Below are 24,189 nucleotides of genomic sequence, written 5' to 3' on the forward strand. Positions count from 1 at the left end.
AGTAAAGTAAAATAAAATAAAATAATAAAGAAGAAAAGAAAAGAAAATGCAAGTCAGTGACTTCTAGTCCTGTGTCTGTGGTGGTCAAGGTGAGGGCATTGGGGTTTCAATGGCTCTGCACAAATTAGAAATTTAAACTCCTAGGCATGGTATTGATGATCCTCCAAGACGGTGCTTTCCCACGCCTCCATCATCTCTCTCTCAGCAGCAACCGTCCCCACTGCTACACACACTGAGTGCCAGGCCTGCCCAGCTCCTGGCCATTTGCCTGCCCACACTTCTCTCTTCATTCCAGATGCTTCCTCTCGTAAAAGGAAGATTGTGATGCAGTAAGACTGGGGTGGGCCTGAAAGTTTGCATTTCTTACATTCTTCTAGGTGATGCTGGTGCAGCTGTTTCAGACCTCGCTTCTAGTAGCTTACAACTTCTTTTTTCTAAGAATGATTTACCTAAGCCAATCACAGAAGGACAAATGCTGCAAGTTTGGACATTTCTTACATGGACAGTTTCAGGGAACCCTAGGCATGGCAGAAAACATCAGAAGCAGTGGGTAGATTGTCCGGGGGTGGCAGTAGTTGGATTTCAGCTAGTTTGTCCTTTTATACCTCTAGTCCTGCCTGTGAGCCTTCTTCATCTTGGCAGGGGCTATTTCAGAACGTTAAGGCCTGAGCTGCCTCCCAGGGCTTTTCCTCTCCCTACTAATGATCATGAAGATAGTGAGAACAAAGGCCTGAGCTTAAATATCAATGATGGTGTTTTCCAGCTCAGATAGCCAAGGGCTTGGGGAATGTGTGATCTCCACAGTCCCCTCGTGAGGGAATGACTATGTCATCATCAGAAAAATCTAAGGGCATTCTTTGTGACAAAAGATTAACGAAACTCAATTCTTAGATCCCTAGTGTAATTATCAAGTCATTACGATCAGCGTGCCATTCTCTGGAAAAAAAGTTACCAGTGTATTTTAGTAGAATGAGTTGTCCCCTGCATGGGATAATTTAAGTGAAGTCACGGTGTCTAGAAGCTCTTCCATAGAAAGAAGAAGAAGAAGGTGGTGGAGGAGGAGGAGGAGGAAGAGGAGGAGGATGAAATGGATAAATGGATGCTGAGGGTACAAGATGGGTTTCAACAACATGCTCAAGACGTGTACCATCTGGCGAAGGAGTAGATATGCCAAGTGCCCATTCTCTGAATAAACCTATACTTTTCTTGCTGCGAGCTTCTCTTTATGTCTCCTTTGGCTTTGATGTGTGCAGGCAAACAACTCCTCTAGTTTGGTAACAACTTTTGGCAAGTTAGGCAAGAGAATTTTTGCCACCAGACCCCCTCCTAGCAGCTGTCCAGACCTGTTGTCTTGGAGGTGGAGACTAGGCATTGGTCTACCACCAGGCACTACCTATTTATGAAGCTTTTGTTTGCAGCACAAGAAATGAGGAATTGGAAAGGTTTGGATTTGGAATTTGTTCTAGTTTTGGAAATTGAAGACATCTTCTGCTAAGGCTTCATGGGTAAGGATTCCAGGAAAATAGCCCTCTCTCAAACGAGGGGCGACCTGGTGGGAAGGAAGAGGGAGATGCTTCCTGAGAAATCTTAGTAACTTTGAAGTTTGTTTTGCTGGTTTGTCTGATTTGTTGGATCTTATAGTTGTCATGGGTCCCAGGCCTGGCTGGTCCCAAGCCTGACTGTGATCCAGGCCTGCAGCCAGGAATAGGACCCCGGATTTAGAATGTTACATTAGTGTAGTGGGGCGCCTGCGCCTAAAATATGTAAACATAATTCAGCTTATTGTATCACACATGTGTGGCTGAAGGCCACTATTGTACTCTGATATATGTGGAGCCATGCGGTCCCCTGGGGAGCAGAAGGGGAGCACAAGAAAGGGGAGCAGAAGAAGAGCAGAAGCAATAGAACTGCATGCCCTGAAACAGAAGCAGGCTCCCCACAATAAAGTGGGTGCCTGCTGTCTCATTCTCATGTCGGTCCCTTGCGCATTTTTCCAACTGGGAGCTTCACCAGCGAAACCTTCCCTTCTCGATCAGCTCAGGGCTGACACTTGGCATAGTTGGAGGAATGAGGAGCGTTTGGCCCCCAGTGCTCTGGATGGTGGAGGAGACCCAGGTGGAGGACATGCGGCCCCCGCCTCCCAGTGGTACCCCGTGGCTGCATGTCTGGCTACGTGGATGCCCGTGGGGGACTGGGCATGGAGTGAAGCTGCATCTCGAGGACGTCCGGAAAGCCCTGGAGATGTTGGAACTGAATGTCTCCACCACTTACCGGGAGGCAGCGGGTCGGGTGGCCTGGGTGTTCCTGGCGGTGCTATGGCAGGCCAGCCTGCAGGTTCAGGATCAGGCTCAGCGGGTACAGCAGCTGCAATGCCAGGAAGAAGTGCTGGGAAGGCAGCTGGTGGCAGAGGAACGTATGCCGCAGGACCCCGACGGGTTGCTGCCATCGTCCCAGTCTGGGAGCCCGCCGGTGATACCGCGGCAGGAGCAGCCAGTGACACGGCAGCAGGTTGAAGTGGAACAGCCATCGGCCCCTGGGGTGGGGAGGGCAAGCTGACAGCGCCGCCCAGGCTAAAAAGCAAACCACTTCGGTCCAGTGCCCCACCTCGTGGAACCGCAGGAGCTGGGGAGCCAGGCCCGGGGTGGCTGCTCCAGCTGTGAGATGACGGGGCCGAAGGGCCTGAATTATCTCCGGAAGAGATGGCTCAGCTAGTCTCTGTAAAGGTGGGACCGTCCCTCAAGCAGCGCCTCCAGAATGTGGTGTGTACAGCACGGGGTGCAAGCAATCACACCCTGATTAAATGGTTCGTGTCCATTGCACAGACAGTGTGGGCCGAACCAGAGGAGTTGCCAGGGACAGTGATCAGATGGGCCGCATACTTGTATCTGGTCCAGGTAATTTGGGAAATGGGCATGCGACATTTTTGCGCCCAGTATACAAGCCCCGATGAAGAGGTATTTACAGCCCACACAAAGGACTTGGTTTTGACTTCTGGACCAGCCAGTACTTTTGGCACCATGGCGGCACTGCTGGCCCCTTATGTGGATAGGCAGATCCACCAGCTGACACCCGCTATGGCTAGGTTTGGGGATGGAAGTGAAACGTGAGGAGCGTCCCACCCAAGTGTGCGCCCTACTGCCCGCTGCACTCCCAGACCCGCCAGTGCACGGACAGAGGCGTGGCGGAAAAGTGGAGCGGAGCAGCCCCCAGGCCGACCCGCTGTGAGAGTGAGCTGCAGGCAAACGCGGTTTGATCTCCGCCGGGCAGGGCTTGCTGCAGAAATGATCGAGCAGCAACCTAATGAAGTGCCGCGGGCACCGTGGAATCAGCTGTGCCCTGACCAGCAGTTCACTCTCATTCCCGGGAAAGCCACGACCCGTGAGGTGCGGCTGGCCCATTATCTCCCTGATTAGGGATTCAGCGGGGGCACCTGGTTGGCGGGGACACCGGTTAACCTGAAGCCTCGGGAGCTGAATAAGGTTATGCTGCCTCTGCATACTGCCATGCCCAACGTCATGCACATCGTAGACTGGTTGTCACATGAACTTGGACGATACCATTATATGATAGACTTGGCCCATGCCTTTTTCTCTAGCCCTACCCTATGCCATGGTCTCGTTGCTCAAGATTTGGCCATGTGGAAATGACTGCCCGTAGCGCACTTGTATCATTACATTGATGATATAATGCTGACCTCTGATTCTCTTACAGAACTAGAAGCAGCGGCAACCAGCCTGTGAGAAGCTCTCGCTGACTGAGGTTTGGCAGTCAATGAGGACAAGTCCAGGGATCTAGGTTCTCTGTCAAATTCTTGGGAGTTACCTGGTCAGGTAAGACAAAGTAATGCCAGAGGCGGTGATTGATGAGATACAGGCATATCCCTGACCTGAGACTGAAGCAGCTCCAAAACCTATTTGGGACTGCTGGGGTTTTGACCCCTGCACCATCTAGTGCGACGGGGTGTGCAGTGGGATTGGCCCCCCAAGATAGAAGAGGCCTTTAAGGCTACAATGCAAGCTGTAGCATAAGCCCAAACTACGTGTAGTAGATCCAGCCCTCTCATTCCTGCTTACAGTGCAGGTGGATGATACAGGGCTTGGATGGGGCTTGTGGGAGAAGCATGGTTCCAGAAGGTGACAATAGGCTTCTGGTCCCAATTGTGGAAAAGAGCGGAAGCGTGGTATTGTCTGATAGAGAAGCAACTGGCTGTCATATATGCAGCCCGGTTGGCCATGAGGCCATCACTGGCCTCAGTCCCTAATTGTGCAGTCCACATACCCCGCGGAGGGGTGGCTGTGGACTTAGGGAAGACTCCCTGTACAGGAATTGCACAGACTCTTATGCTGACAAAGTGGGGAGCTTACCTGGAGCAGTGGGCGCAGTTCTCTGTGAGCCCCTTGTTAGGTCAACTGCACTCCCTATTTGCAGTTCCAAGCGGAGCTCCTGGAGGAGCCTGCTGAGATAGGAGACATACCAAGTCCCTATGCAGAAGATTGGACTCCCATCCCTGAGGATGCCCGGTACACAGGTGGCTCATACCATGGAACAGATAGTGAAATGATAGGGGCTATCGTTGACCCAAGCACAAGCACAAGTTGCCATGTCACAGTGCCCCTGGTGTGCTGAGCAGCACCCAGAAAGACAGCGGATAAATAATACCCCGGGAGTGGTACCCTGCAGGATTAAGCCACTCTAGGAATGGCAAATGAAATGTGGGCCCAAGGTAGCACCCTCTGTGCTGGATCCTGTGTCGCAACTCTGTAGGAGCAGAGTGTGGGTCCCAGGCCTGGCGGGTCTCAAGCCTCGCTGGTCCCGGGTCTGACTGTGATCCAGGCTCATAGATAGGAATAAGACCTCAGATTTAGAATGTTACATTAGTGTAGACGGGCGCCTGCGCCTAAAATATGTAAACATACTTCAGCTTATTGTATCGCGCATGTGTGGCTGAACGCCACTATTGTACTCTGATATGTGTGGAGCCATGTGGTCCCCTGGGGAGCAGAAGGGGAGCACAAGAAAGGGGAGCAGAAGAGCAGAAGTAGAAGCAGAAGCACGCTCCCCGCAATAGATCTGCGCTCCCCACAATAAAGTTGGTGCCTGCTGTTTTATTCTCTTGTTGGTCCCTTGTTATTCTTCCAGCTGGGCGTCTCACCATCAAAACCTTCCCTTCTCGATCATCTCGGCACTGACGATTGTTCTTTATTTGTCTTCTTTGTGAAAACTGTCTAATCCTGGGACTTACTTAAAATTGCTCAAGCTAAAGACAAGTAATTACTCTTGTTGATAACAACATTAATAACATGGGCAAGTCCATCTCTGTACTCTAGTGCAGCCCTCTGGGCTGCCTCTCACAAAATTGGAGTGCGTTTAGCTAGGAACCCATGGAAAGGAAAAGAATGATTTTTTCAATGTCAAGTGGCATAGCCTTAGATTCAGAACACTGGCCAGTGTACCAATCTCTAAATTATATCACTATTTTACAACTGGAATTATTTTGTAGAAGAGAAGGAAAATGGGATGAGATTCCCCAGGTCCAGGAGTTCATGTTACTACATCAGAACAGACCCTTCAAAGAAAATGTAAGATTATGGTACAAGAGGCAGGGAAATTGACTAAATCTATTAGGTTTGAACACCGCCCCCCAACCAGAAGAAGAAGATAACACTTATCAGATATGATTAAGTTCTGCTCCTGTGGTGCCGGCCACTCCGCTCTCATATGGGAATAATGAAGGTGCAGCACTGGCGCCACCCGCTCCTGGAGGGGAACCCAAGATGGCTGTGGCAGGAATGTCTCTCCTTCTCATACCTAAAGGGGTACCCAGTTTGGCCAGGGAACTGCTCCAATCCAAGCAAGGCAATAAAGACAGATACCAATGGGAGGACTGGATGCAAATGGGCAGCCAGCAGAAGGATATGAACATACATTTTCTTTTCTACCTCGGACCTCCTTAACTGGAGAAGCACTATGCCGGCATATAGAGAGAACATTTTAAGGATGGAAAGTCTCTTTGCCTCTGTTTTCGCTTCCCATAACCCAGCTTGAAAACACATATAGCAAATGCCAAATACCCTTCTCACCTGCTGAGGAACAGCCACAGGGAGGAAGCTAACGGCCTCCACAGTGAGAACCCTCAGAAATTGATCAGAGCAGACGCTTCTGTGGCCATCTCCATCATCAACATTAGTTATGGAGATTTACCGTGGCTTGAACTTTATAGAAACTGCATCCTTGCTGGGTTATGGAAGGGAGTACCTAAACAATGAAGTTCAATTGCTCCAACAATGAGTCGGGGAAAATCCGCTTAAATTTTTAGAATGGATTTGCAAGTCTTACCATCAGTACACTGATCTAGACCCAGATACTCCTGAAAACCTAAAGGTTGTGCATATGACTTTTATAACTCCAGAATGCTTCAGATATTCAGAAGAAACTCCAAAAGATTGAGGGGGCTTATGGGATACCAACATCATAACTAATAGAAATTGTTATCCATGTTTTCAATAACAGGGATCAGGTTTCCAGAAAGGAATATAAATAAGAAATAAAATTATACGCCCAGATACTGACCACTGCTTTGAACCAGGAAGAACTAAGAAGACAACAAACAAGGTAAGAGCCCCTTGCCCCACCCCCCACACAACAAAAAGGGACCAACTTCAAAGGAAACCCAAATGTAGGCCCTAGACCGTGTACTCATTGCAAACAGGAAGGACATTGAAAAAAGATTGTCTAATTCTAAGTCAGGATCTGAAACAGCTGGAATCTGGCCCAAATGTATCGCAGATGCCTCAGCTGCAGACTGTGATCAGGTATAGCTGGACCCATGGTCTCTGTTACAATGTAATGGCTCCTTCAACATCACACACATGGAATTCCAGGTCACCTTAGCAACGGGAAACCGACTGATTTCTTAATCTACACTGGAGTCACTTACTCTGTATTAAGCACTAGATTGGCAAAACTGTCTGATGGCAAGATGTCAATAATAGGGGTTTCAGGACAACCCCAACAGAAGCCTTTCCTCCAACCTTTGGACTATAATGGGAAAAATTTATCATAGGCAGTTTTCTATATGTGCCCTAATGTCCCATTCCAGTCCAAATTAAATGCAAACATAATTTTTGTCCCCAGCCAAATGCACATTAAAGTTCTTCCAGGAAAAGTATGCACCCTGCAGGCAGCCATATTAAACTCTGAGCAGGAGAGGTTCCTGCTGGAATCTCAGATGCAATTTTAAAAGCAGTAACTCCAGAAATATGGGCCCAAGGCAAGCCAGGGAGAGACAAGACAGATGCCCAAGTGCAGATTCGGCTACGGGAAAGAGCCATCATTTCTCACTTAAAATAATATCCTCTAAAAGAACAAGCAAAATTAAAATAAAATTAAAAAAAAAAAAAAGAATTCAGCCTTTAACAACTGTGTTTCCAGAATACCAGCTTAATCACCCCTGCCGCTCTCCATACAACATTCCCTTTCTTCTGGGACAGGAACCAGGCACTAACGAGTACTAGTTGGCTCAGGCCATAAACCTAGTAGAAGACATACACTTGGGGATCCCCAACACTTAACTTTGCTAATCACTTTTTCTGGAGAATTTTGCTGGTTTATAGTGTTGGATTTACAAGACGTCTTCTTTCGCACACCCTGAATCACAGGAACTCTCTGTTTTTGGATGAGAAGATCCAGACTCCAACCCTAAACAACAGTTTCGTTGGACAGTGCTTCCTCAAGGATTTAAAAACTCCCCCACTTTATTTTGGGAAATTTTAGCCAAGCACTTGAGAGAACTTCAATTGACTGAAGGAACATTACTCCAATATGTTGATGACATTCTTATTGCCACTCTTAATGAGAAGGCTTCTAACAGAAACACATTTTTAACTCTGAACTTCCTGGCTGAGAGTGGATATAAAGTCTCTCAGAAAAAGGCCCAGATATCTCAGCCCAAGGTAAAATATCTGGGACTTGAGCTCTCCCAGGGACAAAGAAGCCTGCTACCTGACAGAAGGGAAGGCCATTCATGTGGCCATACCCACCACCTGTTGTCAATTAAGGGGATACCTAGAAATGGCTGGATTTTTGTAGGATATGGATCACCAACTTCAGACTAATTGCAAAACTACTTCATGAAACTTCGAAGGGGACACACCTAGAGCCCCTAGATTGGAATAGAGACCGACAAAAACCTTTCTTAACTATCAAAGAAAAGCTAATGATGGCGCCTGCTCTGGGGATCCCTGGTCTAAGGAAACCATGAGACTTGTTTGGACATGAAATACAAGGAATAGGTTTGGGAGTTTTAACTCAAGATCTAGGAAATATAAAAAGGCCAATAGCATATTTCTCATGAAGCAGCAGTATGAGGATGGCCAGCTCACTTACAAGCCACAGCAGCTACATGTGATATCTTACAAGAAACTGAGAAATTCACTATAGGTCAGCCTACTGCAGTACATACTTGTATTGTGTATCCCCCTCCTAGAACGAAAGGGGGATATTGGATGACCTGTGGCCAATTAGGAAACTATCAGGCCATTCTCTTAGACAATCCTAATGCTATACTGAAAGCTGTTTCTACTCTGAACCCGGCCACTCTATTTTCCTCTGAACAAGGGGAACAAAATCATGACTGTATACAAATAATTGCACAAGTTTATTTTAGCCGCCTGGATCTGACTGACTTGCCACGAAAAATTCTCAGCCTCAAGATGCTCACTGATGGAAGCAGCTTCATGGACACGGGAAACCAGAAAGCAGAATACACCACAGAGACTCTCCATGTGACTCTAGAAGCAGAAGCTTTACAACAGGTTCCTCAGCCCAGAAGGCCAAACTGACAGCCTTGACCTGAGCCCTACATTTGGGGAAAGATAAGAGAGACACCATCTACGTGGATTCAAAATATGCACTCATGGTTATACATGCCCATGGAACCATTTGGAAAGAAAAAGGACTCTCGACCTCAGGGTGAAAAGAAATCAAACATGCCCCTGAGACATTAAAACGATTAGAAACAATTATGGGGCCCGAGGAGGTTGCTATCATTCACTGCCCTGGTCATCAGAAACCAGACTATCTGGTCTTTCGGGGAGACGATAAAGCTGACCAGGTGGCAAAACTAGCAACAAAGACTAAAATCTCAGCTTCTCAATGGCAGCTCTCATGCCTGAAATTAATTTAAAACTGGTCCAACCTAAATATTCACTAGAGGACCGGAGAAAGAGCTAAAGAATGGGGATATTCGGTCCATCGGCCAGACAGATGGAAAGAAATGATAGGGGAATCATTTTAATTACAAAATCTTAGTAAAAAATACTCATTTCTACACATCAGAGTACACATTATGGATGAAACGTCACCCTCCAAATGGACACAAAATTACATTATTTGACCAGATATGCAAAAGGCTGTTCAGAAAATAATCCAAAAATGCATCCTTTGTGTCAGAAACAACCCTAAGATGGGGCCTCCCCCACAGATGAAAGGAATTCAAAGCTGAGGGATGGGCCCCGGGGAAGACTTGGCAGATCAATTTCACTGTAATGCCAAGACCACCGGAATTACCAATATTTGCTGTTTTTTTTTTTAGAAACTTTCACAGGTTGGGTCAAAGTATTCCCCTGTAGATCTGAAAAGACCTCATAAATTGTTAAAGCCTTACTAAAATGATTCCTAGATTTGGACTGGCATTTTCCATTCAAAGTGACAATGGGAGTGCCTTTATCACTAAATCAACCCTAAAAGTTTCTCAACTCTTAAGGATACAACAGAAACTTCATACCTCCTGAGACTTCAATCTACTAGAAAAAAAGAAAAAAATAAATGAACCACAGTTTAAAGAAAACAGTCGCCAAGCTCTGTCAAGAAACTAACTTTAAATGGGAGAAGATATTGCCTATTGCCTTGCTTAGGATTAGAGTAGCCTCTAAAAGCAGGATTCAATTGAGTCCTTATGAAATACTATGTGCAAGTCCCTTCATATATTTAAGAATGTCAATGACCTAAAGGTTAAAGAATTAGACACTATAAGGTATGTACAATCTTTAGGTTTAACCTTAACTGCTATTCAAAAGTTTGCTTTCAATAGGACAAAACACACCACAGATGTCTCAATATACTCTTTTAATCCTGGAGATTGGGTAGACTTCAAAATTTGGAAAAATAAACATCCTCATGATCAACTTGAACTAGCTGGGGAGAGTCCTATCAGATTTTACTAACCACTCATTCTTTTGTCATACTAGAAAGAGCTAAGCCTTAGATTCGTCATTCTCAAATAAAGCCTGCTCCAGAGTTTTCTCCTATGACATTGCTAAGATTGCTTCCTGACCACAGACACTCCTGTGAGCTGATTTTGGACTGCAAGCTACATGTCAGAAAAGAAAGGCCCATCGAGGTTCACCAGAATGAGGGTCCACCTAAACAGGGATCATCATGATTATTCACTTTCTAATTTTTTATTGTCTCTTTTTCCAAACCCCATTTGTTGCAGGAACACCTTCCTGTCCTGGGTTGCTGCCTATGCCCAAGTACACAACCAGTCGGACTGCTGGGTCTGTGGACTACTGCCTCCGTCCAATGTGAAAGGAATTCCATGGATCATCCACCCCTTCAACCTTTCGGACTGGGAACGTTGGCTTGACCAAGTCACTACAGCTAGGTCGGGACCTCTTTCCCCTTCCTCCCATTCTGGGGAGCCCTCTTTTGACTATAAAAAGACAAAAGAATATACTTCTGACCTGATCCAGAAATGATCCAATGTCTCTATGGCTCCCCATAACTATCACATCTGGAATGAACTGGGATGGCTGTCTGTGAAACATGGGCTCCTAAAAACTGTGGCACCTTTTTGCATAGAATGAACCAATAAATCTGAATTTGGTCCTCGATGAGTCAGATGGGTTTCCTCAAACATTTGTCATTATATACATAAGGTCTTAGATACTGAATGGACTGGAAGAGAAAATAAATCTCTCTCCTCCAAAGTATACCCAGCACTAAAATAAGGAATATGGTTTTGTGGATCTAAACTATGGCCTTACTATGGATGGACAGGTCGTTGTACCTTAGGATTTCCATCTCTACCCGGGAGAATCTATAAGGCTTTCCCTGAAAAACCCACAACTCATCACCTCTCAGATTTAAAAGCCAGGCATGGTGGAAAGGGCCTGTGTCTATTCTTTTTTCTCAGTACACTAAACCCTCTGCCAAAAAAGATATCCAAGCACTAGCTAAATTTACTGCAATTGCATTCAATAACTCTAAACAGAGTGTCCTTCTCTTAAATCAGGAACTGATACAAATACAGAAAGTAGATCTTCAAAATTGTATGGCCCTTGACATTTTAACAGCTGTCCAAGATGGAATTTGTGCACCAGTAAAACAGAAATGCTGTACCTTTATCCCAGACAATGACACTGATGTCTCAGATTTCTTAGATCATAAAAATACTACCACAGAAAAGTTAAGTGACATTTCTTACAGGGATGCTTATATCCAATGGCTATCTTTGCTTCTTGGCCATTTGGGAACAGCGGTAATTTTCCTTTTATGTGTGGTAATAATTCTGGTTGGATGTTTTGTCTTTAATTGTTATCTTGGGGCAGCTAAGTCTAGCAACCCAATCCTGATAAAAACCAAAGACCCTCTACCTGGAAATCAGGAACATTTCTGATTATATGTTAAAAGATTTCATTCCTCTTATCCCATACATCACCCCTTTTCAGCAGGAAGCAGCCAGAGTGGTCATCGCCCTTTCCCCTCACAATTGAGGAATGATCAAAAGGAAGGAATTGTAACTGTATAATAACTTTGTTTCTTTAATATTACTTTTTCCTTAATCCAAGTTAGCTTTGTTCAGTCTAATATAACTATGATTCACTTACTTTCTTTCAACCACATCCTTCCACTTTTGCACATACTACATGTCCACTCCCTTAATCATTAAGCCCTTAGGACATTAGGTTCTGGTCAGCATAAAACTCTCTTAAGAATAGAGCCTTAGGTCTATCAACCATGACAAAGATAAAATAACCAGACTCCAAACTAGAGCAAAGTTTCTGTCAAACTAAGGATGACATCTTGACCTCAGTTATGTTTCAGCTCCGGACCCATGAAAGCAGATGCCACCGACCACATCCTCACAAAACCAGACAAGACAATGCCATCACTGACATCAGGACCTGATACAATGATCAACTACCTCCTACTCTAGTGCTGACCAATCAGTAGAGCCCACGACCCCAACCCCCTTAGATACCATGACTAATCATATTTTTTCCCTATATAATCTGTCCCCTAGAGGTCATCAAGAAACCACGTCTTTGAATGCTAGCTCACCTGTGTCTCCAGGCTTGGTGCCAATTCCCTAAATAAACCTATACTTTCTTTGCTATACACTTCTGTTTATGTCTTATTTGGCTTTGATGTGTGCAGGCAAACAAACTCTTTTAACACGGTAACAAGAGAAATATTACTTACTAGATCATCAATTTATTGTAAAAGAATATAACTCAGGAACAGACAGATGGAAAAGATGCATAGGGCAAGGTATGGGGAAGGAACACTGAACACTCATGCTGTTTCCAACTGCACGCTCTTCCTGAATCTTTATGTTTTCACCACCCTGGAAACACTTTAAGCCTCTTCTTTTTGGGTTTTTATGGAGGCTTCATTATATAGTCATGATTGATAAAATTATTGGCCATTGGTAATTGATTCAACCTCCAGCTTTTTTTCTCACTCTAGAGGTCAGGGGTGAGACAGAAAGTTCTAACCCTCTAATCAGGGCTGGCTCCCCTGGGAACCAAACCCATGCTAAGGTTACTGAGGGGCTTTCCAAAATGCACCTCATTAACATAACAAAAATACCTTGATCACTCTCAATACTTAGGAAATGCTAAGGGTTTTAGGAGCTTTTGATTCACTTACTCACTGACAGGAATGGGAGTAAGACCAAATATATATTACTGTTGTAAGTCATAATATTACACTTTACATCCCCTCTTTCCTCTAGGTCCCTGACAAACACTATTCTGCTTTCTGTTTCTACTAACTGAATTTGATTACTCTAGATATATCATTTAAGTGAAATCATGAAATATTTATCTTTTTGTGAATAGTCAGCATAAAACTCTCTTAAGTTTTCACATGAGTCAGAATTTCTTTTTTTAAGGCTGCATAATACTCCATTGTATGTGCATACCATATTTTGCTTATCCATTCATCCATGGGTGGACATTTGGGTTGTTTTACTTTTTGACTATTGTGAATAATGTTGTACACCTATGAATATGGATATACAAAGTCTTGAATTTCTAAAAGAAGCTCTTCTTTACACTTTGCAATCTTCAATAAAAGACAATTGTTCATATCAAAGATAGAGTTTTGTTTTTTTTTAAATGTAGAGTCTCTTGGCAGACTAAGAAGGAAGAACTAGCAGGGTAGAAAGAGAAAGTCAGAGATCTAGGAGAATCGAAGGCAGTAGTCCTCTGGAATCCAAATAAGGATTTCATTTTCTTCTTTTAATGAGAGGATGGCCACCAAATTCAAATGTTAAAAGAACAAAAGGCCAATTAGGAAGTAGACTGAACAGATGTGTTGGGATGTGCTATATGAGTTCATTGCTGATCTTAGCAAGAACCATTTTATTCCGTTAATTGTGGGGACAGATGGCAGATTGCAAAGACTTAAAGAGTGTTTGATGAAGACTTGAAAACAATAAATAGCGCATCCTCTTTTGAGGAGTTTCAGGGAGCAAGAGAAGAAGGAGCGAGCCGGCTACTGGCCATGTAGAAGACTGGGAGCGAGAGGGAAATCGATGTTTGAGCTTCTAAATATCATCTTGTTTAATCATCAAAGGAATCCTCTAAAATGGCTTCCGTTTCACTTTTAAATGAAGAATTAGAGTATTGAAAGGGTTAAGTAATCTATTACATACACAAGATTAGAACCCAAGACTGTCTGACTCCAGAATACTGTATCATATACCTGGAGAACCAAAGGAAGGTTGTTTTAGGATGGGGAGAAGAAAGATGATTCTAGGCTTAGGGGATCAAGCCCTCTCCTAGCTCCATTTCATGCACCTCCTCTGGCTGCCTCCTATATTTCCTCTGACTCCAACATTCCTTCAAAACTCCCAGAATAGAAGCATATTAACCTACCATTTTTCACCCTTTCTCCCCCACCAACCCCACCGTCCCTTCTCAGTGTGCATTGCACAGTCGCTTTCCTGGACAGTTCTTCTCTCTCATCTTCCTGGTTTAGTCTTGCCTGCCTGGAACTCATGCAGGCAACGGCGGCTAGAGAGAAATGTATACCCACTCGCGACAGCAAGTCACATGTGGACCTTGACAGCTGAAGAGCCATCATCTCATTCTCCTACTTGCCTGGGTGACTGTCATATACGTTTCTTCTGCTCCATCCTCACTTTTTAATTATCATTTTTGTTTTGTTTCATTATTTTTTATTTTGCTCTTTTTGCTTGTTTGTTTTCACTTTTAGCAGAAGACCTTGCTTCCCATTCCACTGAGATTAAATATATCAACACAAGTAACACTGTGACCTTGATCAAAGGAGTTTCTATAGAGTGCTGAGAATAAAGCTGAATTAGGGTGGGTTTAAGAGAGAAAGGAGGAGAGGGATTAGAGACAGCACATATAGACAAGTCTTTCCAGGAAGTCTGTGACAAAGAAACCCAAGAAAAAGCAAAGTTTGGAAAGGCAAGTAGGGACAAAATAATTTATCTATGTGCTGGTGATCCAGCAGTGCAGAAAACACATGCTCAAAACACCCTTCAAGCCACAGAATTTTCACTTTTGGACCCTCCTCACCCCTCACAAATGAGATCCTGGAATGAGGAGGTGAGAACTAGAGGGAAAAATCTCCAGAAATAAGAATGGATTTACTTTCCAACTGAAAGCAACATCCAGTTTCCCGCACTCCTTCATTCAAGGAGCCAGCCGCTCCCGCCTCAGGACTCTGGATTACCCTGGAGGCATTATTCAATTGTCAGATAACCCAGAATCTGAAACAAACCCCATTCCCCTTCACAGCTGTGTTGCTTAGCCTGCTCGAGACATCTTCCCTCTAGGCTGGTTCAAATTCAAGGCCAGGTGTGGCTTGGTTTTAGTGGAGGTAATTAAAATGAGATTTGTCCTTTGGCAGTGAATTTATTTTGTGAGACTACTCCCAAGGATAAATCAGGACTCAGAAAATGGTGACATTGAAAGCAGTTCTTTATTCTGCTGCTCCCCAACTCTTCTGGGAAAAGTGTCAGGGTGAGGAAAGGCAGACTTCGTGGGGCAGATCCCTGTCACCAGCCCCAGGGCTTACATCTCAGAGGGTGTCCTGCAGCCCTTTGCAGCACTGTGCAATCCTTACCGCTAACTTCATAGCAAACAGCGATTATTGTTTTAGCGGTTTTGAGTGGTTGATCCACCATCTAGTCAATTCTGGGACTGATTTCATCTTTGGCCCACACGATGGGTTCTGGGAAATGTTGACTTGCCTATGAAAGGGTAGGGGCTCTGCGGTCAGCTCTAGAGGATGTTCCTGTTATCGATTCATTCAGAGGAATTTCAGAGAGGTCATGAAGACTAGAGGGCCTCTTTACTGACAGTTTAACCTCTCTTCACCTTAAAGTACTTCCTGTCTTCTCACCTCCCAGTCATTCTGAGGTTCAGATAGGACATGGGGAGAGCCTGTATGAAAGGCTAAGTGGTAATTAACAGGTGTTAATGATCGATTCGTCCATGATAGTGACTCAGGTTAGGTGGGGTTTGAAAACTGCAGCAAATGGTGGCCGTAGAAAGTGTGTTTCTTTGCTAGAACAATGGCCTTCAACAGTGGTCTGTGTAGCACAACTGCCTGATGTGCCTGAACTTGTAGAGTCCCAGGCCACAGCCCGGTGAATCTGTAGGAAGTTTTCCTGCCTCCCCTGCCAGGGCAGTGGGTGTGGCTAGCACCTGCGTCATGACCTCTCTGGAATTCCTCTGAATTAACCGGTAATAGGAGCATCTTCTAGGAGACAGGCCTGTGTCTGCCTCTTATTGTGATTGAGGAATTGGGTCCTTCTGTGTTTATTTTATGCTCTACTCCACCAGGTCAATAAATACAGGTTAAAAGTTTATAGGTTTTTGTTCTAGAGTATCTGAGTTGTTATTCTGCAGGGTGGTTGATTGATAGAAGTCAACATATTTGTAACTTTTTTTGTTGGTTTTTTTTTTTATGCTATGCAAATGCTTGGTATATTAATTTTGTTATCTTAGTCTCTGGCTGAGCTGATGGTAAGAAGCACACCTCCAAACTACGTATTTTTTGATTTGTTAATTAAACAAACATCTTTTCCATGTATGTCCATTACATTACTGTGTGAGAAAGAATGTTAACTGTGTCAACAGACCAAAAATCTAAATTTGGTAGTCAGGGAAGGCTTCCTGGAGGATATGACTCAGCCCAAAAAGATGGGTAGGAGTTATCCAGGTAAAGAAGGGTAGGAAGAGTGTTCCAGTCAGGGGGAACGGTAGGGTATGTTTGAAGAATCGAAATGCACTTCATTTGTGGGAATACAGTAGAGTCTATGGGTGAAGGTGGCAGGAAATAGGGAAAGAAGAAGCTGGAAACACAGGTAGGGGCCTTGATATCAAGTTAAGATGAAAAGACTTTTTCTTAAGGTAGAATAAGAGCTTTAAACATTTTAGAGAAGGAAGTGCCATGATCAGATTTTAGTTTTAGAAAGATTACTTTTAAGATATGCCATGAAAACATGAAAGAAGGAAAGCGAGATGATTGAATTTTCTTTTCTGAAAGACTCACTTGTCCAAAAGGGCTTATGGAGGTCTGCAGGTATCCGAGGAGGGTGCCACCATAGGGTGTGAAGTAGGAGGGTGACAAGATGAGATAGTATCAAAAGTATCATTCCTCTAAGGGAGGTTGAAAAGTATAAATGGAAAAGTCACTGAGGAACCAGAGGAAACTTAGACTAAGTTGGAAGCCAAGATCTCTACCATGTCCTCTGTTCGCTTCATGTGCCAGCGCTGCAGCCAGCCCCTGAAGCTGACTCAGTCTACGGAGACCTTGGGCCAAGAACCTGCAGCTTCAAATCTCCCCTCAGCGCAGGGGCAGCCAGGAGAAAGCCCTGAGGAAGGCCTTACCTCCAGGGTGGGGATAGATACTGAAAAGCTGCAGGATGGTGACTCTTGCAGGACCCTCCCTGGTGACGGCAGGATGTCTGGGTATGATTTTAACAGCTTCACTCTGCTTGGGAAGTTGGGTTCTGGGAGAAGTCTCAACAGCATCCAGAAGGCCACGAGGGGCAGTTTTGACTTCCTTTCAGGTCAAGAGGATCTGGACCACCCCCTGTGTGAGGACTGCACGGACAATCTGTTAGAGCGGCTGGACACCCAACTCGCTCTCACGGAATCTGACAGCCAGAACTACAAACGCTACTTGGAGACCAAAGAGGGAGTAAGTGAGGACATGAGGCAGACACTGCAGGAGGAGCTGAAGAACGCGGAGCTGGAGGAAGCCAGGCTGCTCCGGGAGCTGGAGAAGGTGGAGGAGAACCGAGAAAGAGCAGCAGCGGCCCTCAGGGAAGCCCAGGCAGAGACCGAGATGCTGGACCAGCAGGAAAGGCAGTACCAGAGAGACTACAGCGAATCGAAGTGGCAACAACTGGAACTGAATGACGAGCTGGGGAGCTTGGATAACCAGCTGCGATACGCCCAGACCCAGCTAGACTGGCTAGAGAAAACCGACGCCTTCAGGTCAACGTTTGCGATCTGCCATGACGGCCCCTTGGCCACCATCAATAACCTCCGCTTGGGCTGCCTCCCCGCTGTCCCTGTGAGCTGGAACGAGATTAACACGGCCTGGGGACAGACATCCCTGCTGCTCCTGGCCCTGTCTAAAACAGTTGGACTGGAGTTTCAGAGGTATCGACTCATCCCCCGTGGAAACCGCTCCTACCTGAAGTCCTTAACAGATGACGCCGTCGAGCTGCCTTTATTCTGCAGCAAGCAGAAGAATGCTTTCTTCTACAACAAGCTCGACCAGGCGATGATGGCTTTCCTGGACTGCATGCAGCAGTTTAAGGAAGAGGCTGAGAAAGGCGAGTCGGGTCTCTTCATGCCCTACAGGATTCACATGGAGAAAGGCCTGATAGAGGAGCCTGGAGCCAGTGGCGGGTTCTATTCCATTAGAACCCACTTGAATACAGAGGAGCAGTGGACAAAGGCACTCAAGCTCATGCTTATAAATTTTAAGTGTAGTCTCGCTTGGGTCTCCTTAAGGTATTTTCAAAAATAACGTTTTTTTTTCTTAGGGGGAGAGGGATATTTTTTCTTTAAAATATTTTATTCGTGGAAAGTTTTATCAGATCAACTATCAAACTGGAGACGATAACATGTTTATAATTCTAATCACAAATGGACACACAGACATCGATTTAAGAGGAAACCATGAGCCTCTGCTGGCTCCCCGCACGTCTGTCCCTTGTGTCCTCGTGTCCTCCTCTGCCCGTCGTCCCCACCCAGGCAAATTCAAAATGATAGCAAAGATTGAATTGCGAGATGAGATCACTCCTGTAAAAAGGGATAGTTATAGAGGGAAAGAACTGAGGGCGGGGAGGAGGGGAGAGGGTGGCGAAGAGATAGGAGGGAGCCTTTGACTTTTTTATGAGAAAATGAAAAGTAATCGGGCCACTGATGTATGCAGAAGTTCGAAAGAAGAGACATTCAAAGATTATTAAGTTTTTTGCTATGATATGTAGTGCAATCCCCTCCTCTTCATGCCTGAGCAACTTTAAATAAATTCTTATATGTTTTTCAATGATTTGAAGTGAGAAGTGCATCATTATGTTGAGACTCACCTGGAGGTGAGGGGTGGAGGTGGGGCGGACAAAGAAGACTGGATTGGCTGATAGATCAGTTCGAGGGTCAGTTAAGTTCCATGAGAGGAACCTTTACAGAGAGCTAAGGATTTTTTTTAAGTGAACAAGAGGAATTTAAAATGAAAACTGTATCATGTCACTCACGTGCTTCCCCAGTGCTCTCAGAAAAAAATCCCAAATCCTCGCCATGGCTTTCAGCCCTGGGTAATCTGTCCCTGCATGCCTCTCCAGGCTTACCTCATACTTCTCCCAGAATCTTTCTCTTCTAGAAGATGCCAAATCCGTCCTCTGCCCTCTGCCTTTCCTCTTCCCGGTCAGGATCTTCTAAACTTCCTGAGAGCCACTGCAGCTTTGAAGTCCAGATAGGGCCTAGAACAGCCCGTCATACCTACTAAGCGTCTATAAATAGAGGCGGTTGTGGAAAATGAGAACAGGAAGGTGATTAATTTGTCACAGACTCAGAGGTAATAGAAAAACTACTAGGAGATTGGTTAAATAAATCTCAATTTAAGCAGATGTTGGAATACCGCATAGGTATTAAAACATAGACTAGTATTTAATTACATAATATGTAACGGCAATGCTTATAATATATTAAGTAAAAAGGTTAGATTATAAAACAAGGAATATGAAAATCTAAAAGTATTTAGAGAAAAAATTCCAAGAATGTGTATTACTTGAATATATGAAGGTATTTTGATGAAATTTTTATATTAAAAAAATAAAGCTTTCCAGTTAAGATTAGGAAAGACATAGAATATTGGCTATCAGCATTTCTATTTAACACGTATTGGTGGTCCTAACTAGCACGATAAATTTTTAGGAAAAAGTGTAAAGATTAGAAGGGGGAAAAGTTATTTGCGTATATCATAGCTGTATAATAATATCCAAATAAATGAACAGATAAATAATTAGATAAGTGAATTGAGAAATTCATTGACTACAAAGTCAATAGAAAAGTAAAATGTAGATGTCAATGTAAGAAATATCCAAACTCGTAGAGGATTTTTATGAGTTTATTTGAGCTAAACTGACAGTATATTTGGTAGGGAGCAAGATCTCAAATGCTCCATGGAATAACAATTTTGCAGTTCCTTTTACGCATTTGAAATTAAGGAATCTTCTTGTCTTTGCTCTTTTGGATACCTCGTATAAGTGGAGTCACGCAGCATTTGTCCTTCTGTGACTGGCTTAGGTAAATCATTCTTAAAAAAAAGAAGTTGTAAGCTACTAGAAGCGAGGTCTGGAACAGCTGCACCAGCGTCACCTAGAAGAATGTAAGAAATGCAAACTTTCAGGCCCACCCTAGTCTTACTGAATCACAATCTTCCTTTTACGAGAGGAAGCATCTGGAATGAAGAGAGAAGTGTGGGCAGGCAAACGGCCAGGAGCTGGGCAGGCCTGGCACTCAGTGTGTGTAGCAGTGGGGAGGGTTGCTGCTGAGAGAGAGATGATGGAGGCGTGGGAAAGCACCGTCTTGGAGGATCATCGATACCATGCCTAGGAGTTTAAATTTCTAATCTGTGCAGAGCCATTGAAACCCTAATGCCCTCACCTGATCACCACAGGCATATGACCAGAGTCACTGATTTGCATTTTAGAAGGTTCACAACAGAAGCAGTGCAGGCTCTATCTACAGGGCTGACCAATGGTCAAATCAGCAAGCAGGGAGGTGAGGTGTCCTCAAACACACCAGGCCTAGGGGCACCCATGAAGGGAATGGCAGGTGATATAGTTAGAAAAGTAGGCAAATAAACAGAAGTGAGAAAAAGATTCCAAAAAGTCAAAAGAAGAGTAAGAAAATGATATCTTTGTTGTTCTTGAGAAGAGAATTTTCAGATCTGCCTTTTTTATTTCAATGTAAATGAATATAATTATTGTAGAGAGTTCTAAATCACAGTATCTAGTTAAAATATTTGAAAACATTTTGAATCTAATAAAACTGTTTTAAGGCCATATTTAGCCCTGGGCCATTAACTTGAAATCTCTGGCTTATTTCATGTACTCTGAAAGCTAAATGAGATAAGTTTATGAAAGAGTTTTATCTATGTGAAAATCCTACAAAAACAAGTTTGGTTTTTTGTTTGTTTGTTTGTTTGTTTCCAGCACGTTAACTGGAGTAAGGAAGAGAGAGATCTCTTTCTTCGAAGGTGAAGAATTGGGAAATCTAATCTTTAGTAATGCTTGGCCTTCAGTCAGCAACTTGCAGATATCTCACTGAAGATGTCTCTTTAAAATGAGGTTAGTATCTATTTTAATAAGGCACCAGGTACACGGCATAGTTCTGATTTTTGTCTATTATTTTATAAAATGAGATCATTCCATAAGCAGAGATTTTGCAAATGTTTTATCACTCTTTTGAATGTCATTTTATACCTACATAATCCCAATATTATAACCATATTAATACAATTACCATTTATACCTTGGTTTTATCTAAAACTCAAGGGGAGAAACTGATTTACCTTTTGTCTCAAAAATGTCTTTCAGCAGTGGTCTTGTTCAATTTAGGTTACCTGTTGGGGGAAGGAGTGACGTGGAAGGGATAAAGATGGATGTTAAAACTTTCTAAGTATATTTTTCAGTTTTAACTTTCGAATAATGTAAATATTTTATATATTCACATAATTTAAAAATACAACAAAGGGAGATAAAACCTAAGTGTAAAACTGAAAACAATAAAAACAAATATTAAATTTTAACATAATCACATAGAGAAAAGGATTATTTTAGATACTTTTGAAAACAGTAATCTGATTGAATCTTTTTAGTAGATATGCTCTAAGGATAAAGAGCACTATAGTTAAGTATTAATCATTACCCAGTAGTTCTATTGAAAATAATAATACTGACTCATACTTCTAAATTTTTTTATGTATATTGTAAAATAAAGCTATCACTATGTGAATTGAAAACCTCAGTGTGGATTCTTGCATGTGTTGGGCGTGTTTAATGACTTTCAGAGCAATGACAATACAGTGACCACAGAGAAACCCTGGTACCAAGTCTTGATTTCTAAACACAGTTGCCCACTGAAAGAAAGCTTCTTAGAGGAATGGCTAACTCCACATCTAAGGGGTAAAAAAAGTTCAAGCGAACTTGACATTTTGTTGTGCCATCAATTAAGGAAGTTATCAAAGACTAATAGGGTATTTCAGAATACTGTAGCCAACTTGAAGGAGCTCCCATTGGCCAAATTTTGGGGCAATTTGAACAACAAGAAGATCATTGTAATTCTTTGAAACACATTGAAAAGCATAAATTCACAAATTTGTAGTAATACTAGAAATGGAGGGGGAAAAACATCCATTTGTCATAATTCGAGGTGAGTAATGTGGTTAATTCATACTTTAAAATTCGGCATTGAAGGGGAAAATAATGTAGCATACTCTCCTTTTTAAAGAGAAAATGCAGTTCATCCCAGTTGATAAGGGACCATTCTTCTTTATAGAAAAAAAATGTCATCTAGTAAATGATGCAGGAACAATAGAATTGGAAAATAATAATTTTGCAACCCCTAATGAAATAATTGACTCAGGTAAGGATAATCAAAAGATACTGAAAGAGGAGCTTGCGGGGGCGGATGTTTGCACAGCACCAAAATATTGATATAGGACAATACTTGTAAAATTCTTAATCTTTTAGCAGGAAATGAAATGGGACATCTCTTACAGAGTTTTTAATCTTTTTAGCAAACCTAGTTTTCTTCCCTCCTTTCTTTAGGAAAAAAAGCCCTCTCCCTCAAATCCCAATCAGATCCTCTGGCTATTGATAAGGGTCATCTATCAGCCCATTGTTAGCAGAAATGAAGTTAGGCCAGACAGGGCCCTTAGAGTCTGAGAGGGGAGGGGACTTTAGGCTCAAGGTCTTTTACTCTTTAAGAAATATATTGACCAAGCTTGTTCCCCTTTACTCGCTTAATAAGCAAATCAATAATAGAAACTAATAGAGATATGATTTAAATAACAAGTTTGTATCTTCTTTTCCTTGTTTAGAGACTGAGGTGGCACTTCAGCAGGAAACTCAAGGCCCTGCCCTGACTAAGGCAGAAAGGGAAAGAGCACCATGAAACCCCAACAGGCAGGGACGATGACCCTTCTCAGCAGGAACCAGATACAGAAGAAGAGACCTCCTGTCCCTCAACATTCATACTAATAATAAGGGGGTTCATGGCTCTTAGAAAAGAGTTAGGCAGGAAAGTTAGGGGGTTTTGGGTCTGCCTGCAAAGACTCTGAGGTCATCCTTTCCTAGAAGGGGTCCACCCTAATCTGCCCACAATTAAGCAAGCCAGAAGACATTTTTTAAACTCATACAAAGAAACAAGTAAGCAGAGAATTAGATACCAGTTTAAGCCAGTCACTCGCACCTGCACAATGAAGATCCCAACCACCTTCAACTCACCCGAGTCTCATTATACTATTATTATAATATGATGCCTATGCCCAGAAGTTCATTAATATCATGATAATAGACTGAATTCTGGGAACGAACATGCGCAGAAAGCAAACGATGAATCACTGAGTCCTGTCAATCTTAGTTGTCAATCAAGGAAGCCCATCCCTCTAAGAAAAGTAACCACCCACAGCAAATAGGGATAAAAACCCGAAAGGCTTTGTTACCGGGCTTTTTGAACCACGCTTCTCTTGCTCAGGCCTGCTTCCGCGTCCGGAAGTGTACTCTCCCTGCTAATAAAGCTTTTCTTTTCTGCTGTATTTTGGTGTTGTTGTGGCCTGTATAGAATAGACCAAACCAAGTATGCTCTCAAAGGCTGTTTATTAGCCGGTGGCTGTCCTGTACAAAGGAGCAGCCCCGAAAAGCCAAGATACAAGGTTTTTAAGCCCTAAATCCCATTCTTCATTCTATCTTAAACACAAAGGTCTATTTTTCTCCTATTTACTACTTGTTAACCCATAGGTCGGAGTGTGCAAGCGGGGAGTACAGAAGCAGAAAGCTTGTTGTTAGAATGTTATGTTCCTATGGGTGATTGCCTATGTTCCCATGGGCAATAGCCAGTATTCTCATAGGCGATGGCCAAACAGTAATTTTCAGCTTATATACAATCGATTATTTTTCATGCCACGCAAGCAAGCAGGGTTACACAGGCTAAAATTGGCAGTTAGCGTATGAGCTCATTGTTACAAGTTTCATGATTAACAGAATGCAGTTAGGGGTTCCAGAAACTAGGCCTAAGGTATAGACTTCCTTTGTCCAGTTTCAGGTTTTAATTATCCTTTAACCTTTTCACATTTCAGCAGGCTGTCACAGTGACTTGCTCAATTCTTTGTTCAAGATATCAA

The 24,189-nt window shown here is 43.4% G+C and overlaps 1 protein-coding gene and 1 long non-coding RNA gene across 2 annotated transcripts; both read left to right on the plus strand.

The window, feature by feature from the left end:
- The first annotated feature begins 3,711 nt into the window (after positions 1-3,711).
- On the plus strand, positions 3,712-12,391 carry LOC120619072 (uncharacterized). Its single transcript, XR_005657347.1, has 4 exons — positions 3,712-3,830; positions 6,511-6,612; positions 10,496-10,663; positions 12,095-12,391. It is a non-coding gene; the product is annotated as an uncharacterized LOC120619072 (long non-coding RNA).
- A 3,967-nt stretch (positions 12,392-16,358) lies between these two features.
- Positions 16,359-18,952, plus strand: BECN2 (beclin 2). The gene has a single exon (XM_039883216.1). It carries the CDS (start codon positions 17,011-17,013, stop codon positions 18,307-18,309), a length of 1,299 nt encoding a protein of 432 aa, XP_039739150.1. The 5' UTR covers positions 16,359-17,010; the 3' UTR covers positions 18,310-18,952.
- Positions 18,953-24,189: the final 5,237 nt, after the last annotated feature.

Source organism: Pteropus medius, unplaced genomic scaffold (genome assembly GCF_902729225.1).
Source record: "Pteropus medius unplaced genomic scaffold, Ma_sr-lr_union100, whole genome shotgun sequence".
NCBI lineage: Eukaryota > Metazoa > Chordata > Mammalia > Chiroptera > Pteropodidae > Pteropus > Pteropus medius.

Coding starts and splice junctions, on each gene's coding strand:
- BECN2 (XM_039883216.1), top strand. CDS start 17,011: ATGTCCTCTGTTCGCTTCATGTGCCAGCGCTGCAGCCAGCCCCTGAAG.